We start from the raw sequence: 13,047 nt of genomic DNA on the forward strand, positions 1-13,047 counted from the left end.
TAAGTGACTGTCCATAGTCAATTTAACAAGTACCCTGCAATCAGCAGCAGCAGCAACAATACCATGGTAGGTCCAATTGTGGCAAGCTGCTATGTGAGGGGAAGGTTTCAACAGAAAACTTGTGTATTTCTGTAAGGTATAACAATTACACATCTCCTAACATCACACTGACATTGTTACCACAGCAGGGGCGCAATCCGATATACGGCGTAGTTTGCGGCGCAAGCGAGGGAACCCACGTTGCCCGCAGTTTCAGCTCGCAACTCAAGCTATCCAATATACGGCGCCGTCAGATGCTAACGTGCCGTAAGTCGGATAAACCAGCGATGTCCAGAAATCTGCGCAAGTACAAATTTCTGGCGTCGCCAGTGACTTGCGCCACGTTAGAAACTGCCGGCGCAAAACCTGACTAAAGTATGAAATCACCTGCACTGTCTAACACGCCTCCTAAACATAGCCCGACACGTCTAACCCTCTAACCGCTATCCCCCCTCACTATCCTAATAATAAAAAAGTTATTAACCCCTAAACCGGCGCTCCCGGACCCCGCCGCCAGCTATATTAAATCTATAACCCCCTAAAGTGAGCCCCTAACACCGCCGCCATCTACCTTACCTACCCCCTAAAGTGAGCCCCTAACACCGCCACCATCTACCTTACCTACCCCCTAAAGTGAGCCCCTACCCCGCCGCCATCTACCTTACCTACCCCCTAAAGTGAGCCCCTACCCCGCCGCCATCTACCTTACCTACCCCCTAAAGTGAGCCCCTACCCCGCCGCCATCTATTTTAAAATTATTAACCCCTAATTTAATCCCCCTACCCCGCCGCCATCTTTATTAAATTATTTAACCCTACAAATAGCCCTGAAAAGGGCTTTTTGCGTGGCATTACCCCAAAGTAAACTGCTCTTTTGCCAGCCCTTAAAATGGCTTTTGGCGGGGCTTTGTCACAAAGTAATCAGCTCTTTTGCCTACAATCTAAATCCCCCTACACCGCTGCCACCTATAATAAATGTATTAACCCCTAATCTAATCCCCCTACACCGCCGCCAGCTATATTAACTATATTAACCCTAATTATATTAGGGTTAATCTAGTTAATATAATCTAGTTAATATAATTATTATTATATTATATATATTACCTATATATTACCTATATATTACCTAATCTAGTTAATATAATTATTATATTATATATATTACCTATATTAACCCTAATTATATTAGGGTTAATATAGTTAATATCGTTATTATATTATATATATATTAAGTATAATAACCCTATCTAACTCTAACATCCCTAAAATAAATCTAATATTAATATTATTAATGAAAATATTCCTATTTAAATCTAAATACTTACCTATAAAATAAACCCTAAGATAGCTACAATGTAATTAATAATTACATTGTAGCTATTTTAGGGTTTATATTTATTTTACAGGTAACTTGGTATTTATTTTAACTAGGTACAATAGCTATTAAATTGTTAATAACTATTTAATAGCTACCTAGTTAAAATAATTACCAATTTACCTGTAAAATAAATCCTAACCTAAGTTACAAATACACCTACACTATCAATAAATTAAATAAACTACAAATATCTAAACTAAAATACAATTAAATAAACTAAACTAAATTACAAAAAAAACAAAACACTAAATTACAAAAAATAAAAAAAAGATTACAAGATTTTTAAGCTAATTACACCTATTCTAAGCCCCCTAATAAAATAATAAAGCCCCCAAAATAAAAAAAAATCCCTACCCTATTCTAAATTAAAAAAGTTGAAAGCTCTTTTACCTCACCAGCCCTTAAAAGGGCCTTTTGCGGGGCATGCCCCAAAGAAAACTGCTCTTTTGCCTGAAAAAAAAACACAATACCACCCCCCACCCACATACCCCTATTCTAAACCCACCAAACCCCCCTTAAAAAAACCTAACACTACCCCCCTGAAGATCTCCCTACCTTGTCTTCACCCAACCGGGCCGAACACCTCATCCGATCCGGGCGATGTCTTTATCCAAGCGGCAAAGAAGAAGTCTTCATCCCGGCGATGTCTTTATCCAAGCAGCAAAGAAGAAGTCTTCATCCTGGCGATGTCTTCATCCAAGCGGCAGCAAAGTCTTCTTCCATCCGGCAGCATCTTCCATCAAGTGGCATCTTCAATCTTCTTTCTTCGCTCCTCCGATGTGGAGCCTCCATCCCGGCCGACGACTGAACGACGAATGAGGTACCTTTAAATGACGTCATCCAAGATGGCGTCCGTCGAATTCCGATTGGCTGATAGGATTCTATCAGCCAATCGGAATTAAGGTAGAAAAATCTGATTGGCTGATTGATGGAAGATGCTGCCGGATGGAAGAAGACTTTGCTGCCGCTTGGATGAAGACATCGCCGGGATGAAGACTTCTTCTTTGCCGCTTGGATAAAGACATCGCCGGGATGAAGACTTCTTCTTTGCCGCTTGGATAAAGACATCGCCTGGATCGGATGAGGAGTTCGGCCCGGTTGGGTGAAGACAAGGTAGGGAGATCTTCAGGGGGGTAGTGTTAGGTTTTTTTAAGGGGGGTTTGGTGGGTTTAGAATAGGGGTATGTGGGTGGTGGGTTGTAAATGTTGGGGGGTGGTATTGTGTTTTTTTTTCAGGCAAAAGAGCAGTTTTCTTTGGGGCATGCCCCGCAAAAGGTAAGGTAAAAGAGTTTTGAACTTTTTTAATTTAGAATAGGGTAGGGAATTTTTTTTATTTTGGGGGGCTTTATTATTTTATTAGGGGGCGCCGTATATAGGACACCAAACCCGCGCAGATTTTGGCGTCGCCGGCTTTTGCGGGCGACGATTTTTATCGGATCGAGCCCCAGATGTTTAAAGAATGTTTTATAATAAAATCAATTCCTGACTTTGACAGGTATGAAATGAACCAATAAAAACACAAGGGTGGGGTGGGCACAACCATGAAAAAAATTAATTTATCAGGTAAGCATAAATTATGTTTTCTTTAATATAGGTGGTGAGAGCCCATGATCCATTACTCATAGGAACTAATACCCAAGCTGTGGAGTTCACAAATAATAACATAAAAGGAGGGATTTAAAAAACATCTTTTTCACTGAGAAATTAAATACACAACCTCAAATAAATATATTCTTTCCTTTAATTATATATATAAATATAGATATACGTAAATACACCTAAAAAAGCAAACAGGCAAAAAAAAAAAAACAGACAACTGTCTGAAGAAACCTTCTAACAAAGGCTGTTTCAGAAGAAGCAAAAACCTCAAAATGGAGAATTTAGAAAAAGTAAACAAAAAAGACCAAATAACAGCCTAGCAATTAAGATCAACTGAAGCCTTATTCTTGCAAGTTCAAGAAGTTGCAACTGACCTAGTAGAATGAGTAGAAATCTGCTGCAGACTTGCTTTCAAAAAAGCTTTTAAAAACAAATGTTTTAACCAAAATGCTAAAGAAACAGCAGAAGTCTTCCAACCCTTCCTAGGATCAGAAAGCAGAACAAACTAAAAGTTTGTCTAAAATCCTAGTAGCAGCAAGGACATATTCAAGTGCCCATACCATATCCAAGTAATGCAAAGATCTCTCAAAAGCATACCTAGAAAAAGCTTAACTGTCTGAAGAAACCATTTTAAGAACGAAATCAAAATGAGGACCAAAAAACAGCCTAATCCTGATGAAATATCAGATAAGAAGGATCACAAAAAAGAGCAGGTAACTCAGAAACTATTCTAGCAGAAGAAATAGCCAAACAAAATAACACTTTCCAAGAAAGTGGATAAATGACCAGTCTATGCATAGGTTCAGAAAGGCGGAGCCTGCAACACCCTTAACACCAGAAAAGTATTATATGGAGGAGAAATAGGCTTGATAACAGATTAATATAAACCAGGATTCTGCAGTTTTTGCAGGATGGTCTAGATTCTGAAAGAATGCCAGGAAAAATCATGATTAAAACACCATGAAATAAAAAATCTTCCAGATTATCTTAGTTACAGGCTTACAAGCCTGAATCAGGTTTTCAATTACAGAATCAGAGAAACCCCTATGTCTAAGGATCAAGCAATCAATTTCCATGCCATCAAGTTCAGAGACTTGGGATCGGGATAAAAAAACGGACATTAAGATAAGAGGTCTGACTGCAGAAGAAGAGGGTAATGAGGCCTAAAAAACCCTGCAAAGATACAACCCCCCCCCCCCTCACCCGAGACTGCATTTACTAAAACATTTACAAAGTGAAAACACTGTCGCCTAGATTTAGAGTTTTGTCGGTAAAGACCTGCGGTGCTAACGAGCCTTTTTGTTTTCCAGCGCACCCTTAAGACAACGCAATTGTCTGAATGGCTGCGTTAGCCTCAGAAAAGGGAGCGTTGAGCATAATTTAGCTCCACTTCAACTCTCAATACCAGCGTTGCTTACGGTAGCGGTAAGCTGGAAAAAAGTGCTCGTGCACGATATCCCCATAAGAATCAATGGGGCTGAGCTGGCTGCAAAAAAACCTAACACCTGCAAAAAAGCAGCGTTCAGCTCCTAACGCAGCCCCATTGTTTCCTATGGGGAAACACTCTCTAAGTCTACACCTAACACCCTAACATGAACCCCGAGTCTAAACACCCCTAATCTTACATTTATTAACCCCTAATCTGCCACCCCCGCTATCGCTGACACCTACATTATATTATTAACCCCTAATCTGCCGCTCCGTACACTGCCGCTACCTACATTATAGCTATGAACCCCTAATCTGCTGTCCCTAACATCGCCGACACCTATATTATATTTATTACCCCCTAATCTGCCCCCCCCCAACATCGCCACCACCTACCTACACTTATTAACCCCTAATCTGCCGACCGGACATCGCCGCCACTATAATAAATGTATTAACCCATAAACCGCTGCACTCCCGCCTCACAATCACTATAATAAATTGTATTAACCCCTAATCTGCCCTCCCTAACATCGCCGCCACCTACCTACAATTATTAACCCCTAATCTCCCACCCCCAACGTCGCCGCTACTATAATAAAGTTATTAACCCCTAAACCTAAGTCTAACCCTAACCCTAACACCCCCTAATTTAAATATAATTTAAATAAAACGAAATAAATTTACTATCATTAAATAAATTATTCCTATTTAAAACTAAATATTTACCTATAAAATAAACCCTAATATAGCTACAATATAACTAATAGTTATATTTTTTGTATTATAGTTTAGTTTATTTAATTGTATTTTAGTTTAGATAAATGTAGGCAATTTATTTAATTAGTTTAATGATAGTGTAATGTTAGGTGTATTTGTAACTTAGGTTAGGATTTATTTTACAGGCAACTTTGTATTTATTTTAACTAGGTACAATAGCTATTAAATAGTTAATAACTATTTAATAGCTACCTAGTTAAAATAATTACAAAATTACCTGTAAAATAAATCCTAACCTAAGTTACAAATACACCTAACACTACACTATCATTAAACTAATTAAATAAATTGCCTACAATTATCTAAACTAAAATACAATTAAATAAACTAAACTATAATACAAAAAACAAAAAAACACTAAATTACAGAAAATAATAATAAAATTACAAGAAGTTTAAACTAATTACACCTAATCTAAGCCCCCTAATAAAATAAAAAAGCCCCCCAAAATAATAAAATGTCCTACCCTATCCTAAATTACAAAGTAATCAGCTCTTTTACCAGCCCTTAAAAGGGCTTTTTGCGGGGCATTGCCCCAAAGTAATCAGCTCTTTTACCTGTAAATAAAATTACAATACCCCCCCAACATTACAACCCACCACCCACATACCCCTACTCTAAAACCCACCCAAACCCCCCTTAAAAAAACCTAACACTAAGCTCCTGAAGATCTCCCTACCTTGAGTCGTGTTCACTCAGCCGAGCCAAATTCTTCATCCAAGTGGGGCAGAAGAGGTCCTCCATCCGATTAAAGTCTTCATCCAAGCGGGGCAGAAGAGGTCTTCCATCCGATTGAAGTGTTCATCCAAGCTGCATCTTCTATCTTCATCCATCCGGAGTGGAGCGGCAGCATCCTGAAGACCTCCGACGCGGAACATCCATCCTGGCCGACGACTTCCCAACGAATGACGGTTCCTTTAAATGACGGCATCCAAGATGACGTCCCTCGGATTCCGATTGGCTGATAGGATTCTATCAGCCAATCGGAATTAAGGTAGGAAAATTCTGATTGGCTGATTCAATCAGCCAATCAGATTGAAGTTCAATCCGATTGGCTGATCCAATCCAATGTTCCGATCAGCCAATAGAATGCGAGGTCAATCCGATTGGCTGATTTTAAGGGCTGGTAAAAGAGCTGATTACTTTGTAATTTAGGATAGGGTAGGGTATTTTATTATTTTTGGGGGCTTTTTTATTTTATTAGGGGGCTTAGATTAGGTGTAATTAGTTTAAACTGCTTGTAATTTTTTTTATTTTCTGTAATTTAGTGTTTGTTTGTTTTTGTATTATAGTTTAGTTTATTTAATTGTATTTTAGTTTAGATAATTGTAGGTAATTTATTTAATTAGTTTAATGATAGTGTAGTGTTAGGTGTATTTGTAACTTAGGTTAGGATTTATTTTACAGGTAATTTTGTAATTATTTTACCTAGGTAGCTATTAAATAGTTATTAACTATTTAATAGCTATTGTACCTAGTTAAAATAAATACAAAGTTGCCTGTAAAATAAATATAGATCCTAAAATAGCTACAATGTAACTATTAGTTATATTGTAGCTATATTAGGGTTTATTTTATAGGTAAGTAATTAGTTTTAAATAGGAATAATTTATTTAATGATAGTAAATTTATTTTGTTTTATTTAAATTATATTTAACTTAGGTTTAGGGGTTAATAACTTTATAATAGTAGCGGCGACATTGGGGCGGGAGATTAGGGGTTAATAATTGTAGGTAGGTGGCTGCGATGTTAGGGAGGGCAGATTAGGGGTTAATACAATTTATTATAGTGTTTGCGAGGCGGGAGTGTGGCGGTTAAGGGGTTAATAGATTTATTATAGTGGCGGCGATGTCCGGTCAGCAGATTAGGGGTTAATAAGTGTAGGTAGGTGGCGTCGACGTTGGGGGGGGCAGATTAGGGGGTAATAAATATAATATAGGTGTCGCCGATGTTAGGGACAGCAGATTAGGGGTTCATAGCTATAATGTAGGTTGCGGAGGTGTCCGGAGCGGCAGATTAGAGGTTAATTTTTTTTATTATAGTGTTTGTGATGTGGGGGGCCTCGGTTTAGGGGTTCATAGGTAGTTTATGGGTGTTAGTGTACTTTATAGCACAGTAGTTAAGAGCTTTATGTTCCGGCGTTAGCCCGTAAAACTCTTAAATATTGACTTTTTTTGCGGTTGGAGTCTTGTCGGTAGAGGGTCTACCACTCACTTCTTCCAAGACTCGTAATACCACCGTTAGGAAAAACCCATAGAAAAGATAGGATGCGCAATTGACGTAAAGGGTTTGCGGTAGCCTCGAGTCGCGGAAAGAAAGTGAGTGGTAGACCCTTTCCTGCCTGACTATAAATACCAGCGGGCGTTAAAAAGCAGCGTTAGGACCCCTTAACGCTGCTTTTTAACCCTAACGCAGAACTCTAAATCTACCCGTGTGTTAGGAATTTTAAAACATGCAAAGCAAAATGTATATACCTACATAGGCATGGAAAATAATTTGTACACTAAATACACTAAATAATAGTATAGGACATATAGGGCTAGATTACAAGTGGAGCGCTAATTTGCGGGCATGTGATTAATAACCAGCCATTACAAGTTTTGGGGATAAAGTTGGCGGGAATGGGGTGTTAGAAAAAAACGGCACTGAAAAGTTCCTTTACATTGCGGTCTATGGGAACTGTGTGTTCCCAGTAAATATATATGTATATGCTTATATAAATATATATTTATGTGTCAATATGTGTATATACACATACAAACACATAAATATATATGTATATAAGCATATGCATATATATTTACTGGGAACACACAGTTCCCATAGACCGCAATGTAAAGGCACTTTTCAATGCCATTTTTTTATTGTCTATGGGAATTATGTGTTTCCAGTAAATATATATGTATATGCTTATATTTAATTCATATTTATGAATTCATATTTATGTGTTAATATGTGTATATACACATATTGACACAAATATATATGTATATAAGCATATTCAGTTTCTGTGCCTCAGAACTAGGTTCCCATTGGAGCCTATGAAAGTGCCCTTTAGTGAACGCAATGCTTCTCAGCTTGCGTTCACATTTCTATCTACTTGTAATACATTAGCGTGTGCTGGTATTACTCAGTGGCAAGCGCAAATATCACTTTCATGATAAAGCGATATTTAGCGATCCACTTGTAATCTGGCCCGTAATGTCTTCAATACTACCTAGACACAAAGGTTTACATATAAAGAAACAATATGTGAACTGATATACATGCAGTAGACATATACAACCTAATAAAAATAGTATATAAGAAAATATTTTCCTGTTCACACATATAAACACTATTCAATAGTCACTCGTCCATTACTAAACAAGCAGCAAACAACCAAAACCAGTACTTAAAAATATCAGCAGAGGTTATGGAAATGGGAGGATATTGTAGATCCATAAAGGGAGTCAAAGGACTAATCCCTTCAACCAATTATAGAGGGTTTATGAAAAATGTCCCATGAGGTGAAACAAAGAATCATAAACCATACCCAAATAAATTTTTCTGACAAGCACTGTAGGTGAAACCGGGCCTTAATATAGACTAAAAGCCTCTTTCTCTGAAGAATCAAATGCACATATTCATTCTTCAACCACCTCCAGTGGAGGCAAAGTAAAGACTGAGGTATGGGGGAGGGGTTTTATAGAAATCTTGGGGTTTGGGACTCTTTGCCTCCTCCTAGTGGTAGAGAAGGGTAGTTCCCATGAGTAATGGATCGTGGATTCTCACCATTTGTATAAAAGAAAAGAGGGTCCCAGGGCTGCCAAAGTGTCCAAAAAGAGTGTCAGTGGTCTGAAAGTGCCCCCCCCCAGAGTGATGTAGGGCAGTTATAGTGCTGATTTAGGCATAAAAAAGTGTGTCAGTGGGAGAGCAGGCTAAGTCCCCTGGTGTCACAGTTTCCTTGTATATATGTGTGTTTCCCTTTAAGGGTTTCCTAGACAGTGTGCTGCTGTGTATATACCTTTAATTCTACTCAATCAACTCTCAGCAACCTGTATTTAAGGCTCCTCCTATTATTGCACATTGCTTGGTAATTTCATTTACTAACAGGTTTCTATTCCTGAACTGTTAGTGGGTTCCAGGTCCTGTCTCCTGATTTTCCTTTCTAAGACAATCTTTCTTCAGCTACGCTTTCATTTACACATAAGTGGATTAAGTTAACCTCCTTCCTAACCTCCTTCCTAAATTATTTCAACATCAAGGATTTTACCTTCTCCTGGTTCCTGTCAGCAGAATCTTCAAGGAGGATCCTACACGCTCCTGTGTAGCGTGCATCTCTGGACTACTTACTCTGAGCTCAAGGTACTCCTATGTATATACTAGTAACTTTATGTTATGTTCCAGTCTGTGAATTCCTCATTTAAACGTGCACAACATTGCACTGTTACAGTAACAATTTCCCTTGTTTCAGTTCTTTTGACAGACTTACATTTTAGCCACTCAGTGCTGTCTCAACCTTCTCCTGGGAGGCCAAGAACTAAAACTGAGGAGAGATGGGAGGGAATTTAAGCTCTTATGTGGGTTCTTGGCCTCCTCCTAGTGGCTGGAATTATATCCCACATGTTATGGACCCTATAGACTATCATCATTATAAGAAATATATATATATATACATATATATATATATATATATATATATATATATATATATATATATATATATATATATATACACACACACACCTGACTACATTTAACATCTAGTGGACAAGTAACTTATTACCCTTTAGTTTAGTCTGGAAAATTACAGTGATTAAAATAATACAGTTATATTTTTTAAGTCTTTTAAAACACTTTAACAAATTTACTACCAAAATTTACCTGCAAAGCTGCCTCTGCCTCTTCAAGGGCAGGTTTGGCAGCTTCCAGTTTTTCTTCTGCAATAGCTTTGTCTACTGAAATGCTATCTACAATGGCTTGTGCTTTATCCTTTACTTTCTGCACTTCAGCTTTAATGTTTTCTGCAGCTTGAGCTTTTACAGTGACTTCTTTCAACACCTAAGAAAAGAATCAGAAAAAAAATCTTTACACTAAAAAATAAAATGCTATATTTTGCTTGAGAATTTCTTGTTATAAAAAATCCCCTAATCTGATAAAATATTGACAAAATAAGTGTTAGTGTCTATAAAACAATGGGAGCTTCTATGTTGTAAATTAGGTTACCTTCTGTGCTGTGGCAAATTAGGGACAGTTACAAATAGGTCACTAGAGTGTGCAGCCAATGGCTGTGTGGAATATAACAGTGTTCTGCACTTCCATTTCTAACAGGAACTGAAAAGATCACAATTTCAGAATGGCATTACAGGAAAAGGGGACAAAATAAACAATGAAAGTATAATGCAGAGTTTATATATATATATATATATATATATATATATATATATATATATATATATATATATATATATATATATATATATATATATATATATATATATATATATCTCAAGGACGTGCAGTCAAAGGAGGCAGGGGAGGCAGAGCCTCCCCTGCCATATGGGCCCAAAAGTTTATTTAAATGTAATATAAATAAAAAAAAAAATTGTGTTAAAAAAAAAAGAAATGTACTTTTTATTTTCTTCCCCATGTTACGCTATGGAGATGCAGAGCAGACATACTCCATAGCGCAACATGGGTGCATATTATGAACATTAGCGACACCTGCTGGCATAACACAACCTATTAACTTTTTTTCCCCAAGTTACGCTATGGAGAGGCAGTGTACTTTTCTACCTCTCCATTGCGTAACATCATGGCATTTTTTAAATAACCGGCGAAGGATAAAAACACCACCCACTGGCTGTCACAGGCTGACTGAACGTCAGCCAGGAAAATATAGGCCAATCGGAGGCATGACTTGTAATGCCTCTTAGAGAGGGAGCCAATCAGACGGTCATGTTCTCCTGTGATTGACAACACCAGGAGAACGTGACCGTTATTGATTGGCTCCCTGCGCATGCGCAAGATAGAATCCAGAGCGCAGCGCAGAAGTAGTACTGGAGACTTGTAGGCTGGCGGCAAAGTCTGTGAAGGAAGGGCTGTGTGTTGCCACCTGATCAGCTCATTCCTTCTGGGTCTCTTGGACGCGGACGGAGCGACGGAGCACCGGAGCCTGGCCATATACTAAGATAAAATATTCAGCTTGCTGACGGGTAAGTCACAACAGAAAGGGTCTATGCTAATGCTTTCAGTTTTAAAGCGGGAGAGTGCATCTAGGCAGAATCAGGGGAGTTAGTACTTTGACTACTATTTGTCCACATTATTTTTATTATAATATACCTTGATCATGAATCAAGGTATATTATAATAAAAAATAATGTGCACAAATAGTAGTTATGTAATGATGCAGCAGCAGGGGAGTTAATGAAATACATAGTTTTACTACGATTTGTCCACATTTTTTTTATTATAATATACCTTGATCATGAATCAAGATATATTATAATAAAAAATAATGTACACAAATAATAGTTATGTAATGATGCTTTTGGTCCGTTTTGCCTAACTCTTTTTTAATCCTTTGTTGAAAAGCATACCTAGTGGGATAGAGCACGTGCGTTTCTTGAGTGGCAGCAGTAGTGTTTGCAGTATTGATCACTTGTTATTTTTTGTTGAAATAAAAATATCTAGATATGCTCAGCAGCATTTGTGTCTTTAAAATTTTCAAGGGATATGAAACCAATATTTTTTTATTTCATAATTCAGATACAGCATGCAATTTTAAGCAAATTTCTAATGTACTACTCAAAAAAATTATAATAGGAGTACATTAGAAAGCTGCTTAAAACTGCTGCTTTATCTGAATCATGACAGGAAAAATATGGGTTTCATATTCCTTTAAAGGGATAGGAAATTCAAAATAAAACTTGCATGAGTCTAATAGAGCATGTCCCTTTAACTATATTTTATTTGCTGTTTAGAGAGGTTAAATGACATATAAATATTTGTGTCACTGGCTATGTAATTGTATTGATGGTAAAAAGAAATAAAATAATTGCCTGAGAGTGACAGATGACAGTCAGACGCCATGTCTGCACTGTGGAGAATCTAATATCTAATTTTCTTAATTCTTTTTATATCCTTTGTTGAAAATCATATCTAAATATGCTCAGTAGCTGCTGATTGGTGGCTACACATAGATAACTCATGTGATTGGCTCACCCATGTGCATTGCTATTTCTTCAACAAAGGATATCTAAAGAATGAAGGCGTATCCTAGTCAGTGCCTCACTAGCCTCTGACGTCACTGCACGTCACTGATATATATATATATATATATATATATATATATATATATATATATATATTTATCATTTTAGAATACTATCTCAAAGTGTTTTATGTGCCTTTAACTACAAAGTCAAAGTATACATCCCTGTATCACCTGCTTGGTTAAAACAGCATGGGAATTTGCTTAAAAAAATCAAATCAAATAATCTATAAAAAATGCTGAAATGTATCTTTTAAATAGAATGCCAGTTCAAGCAGTTTAAAATATAATCCACAATAATAAATAACAAGCTAGAGATTATTGGATACAGCCTAATTAATAATTCATGACAAACAAAATTTATGCTTACCTGCTAAATTTCTTTCTTTCTGGACATGGAAAGTCCACAACTTCATTCTAATTACTAGTGGAATAGTCTCTCCTGGCGAGCAGGAGGAGGCAAAGAGCACCCCATCAGAGTTGTTAAGTGTCACTTCCCTTACCCATAACCCCCAGTCATTCGGCCAAAGGGAAATGGAAAAAGAAGATAACACAAAGGTGTAGAGC

At 37.2% G+C, this 13,047-nt stretch overlaps 1 protein-coding gene across 1 annotated transcript in view; it reads right to left on the reverse strand.

Moving 5' to 3' along the window:
• Nucleotides 1–13,047, reverse strand: part of DNAH5 (dynein axonemal heavy chain 5) — a 1,563,391-nt gene that overhangs the window by 204,422 nt on the left and 1,345,922 nt on the right. Inside the window, 1 exon segment of the mRNA XM_053715797.1 lies at nucleotides 10,092–10,268. Within this exon segment, the coding sequence (XP_053571772.1) occupies nucleotides 10,092–10,268 (177 nt within the window).

This window comes from Bombina bombina, chromosome 5 (assembly GCF_027579735.1).
Source record: "Bombina bombina isolate aBomBom1 chromosome 5, aBomBom1.pri, whole genome shotgun sequence".
NCBI classification, from domain to species: domain Eukaryota; kingdom Metazoa; phylum Chordata; class Amphibia; order Anura; family Bombinatoridae; genus Bombina; species Bombina bombina.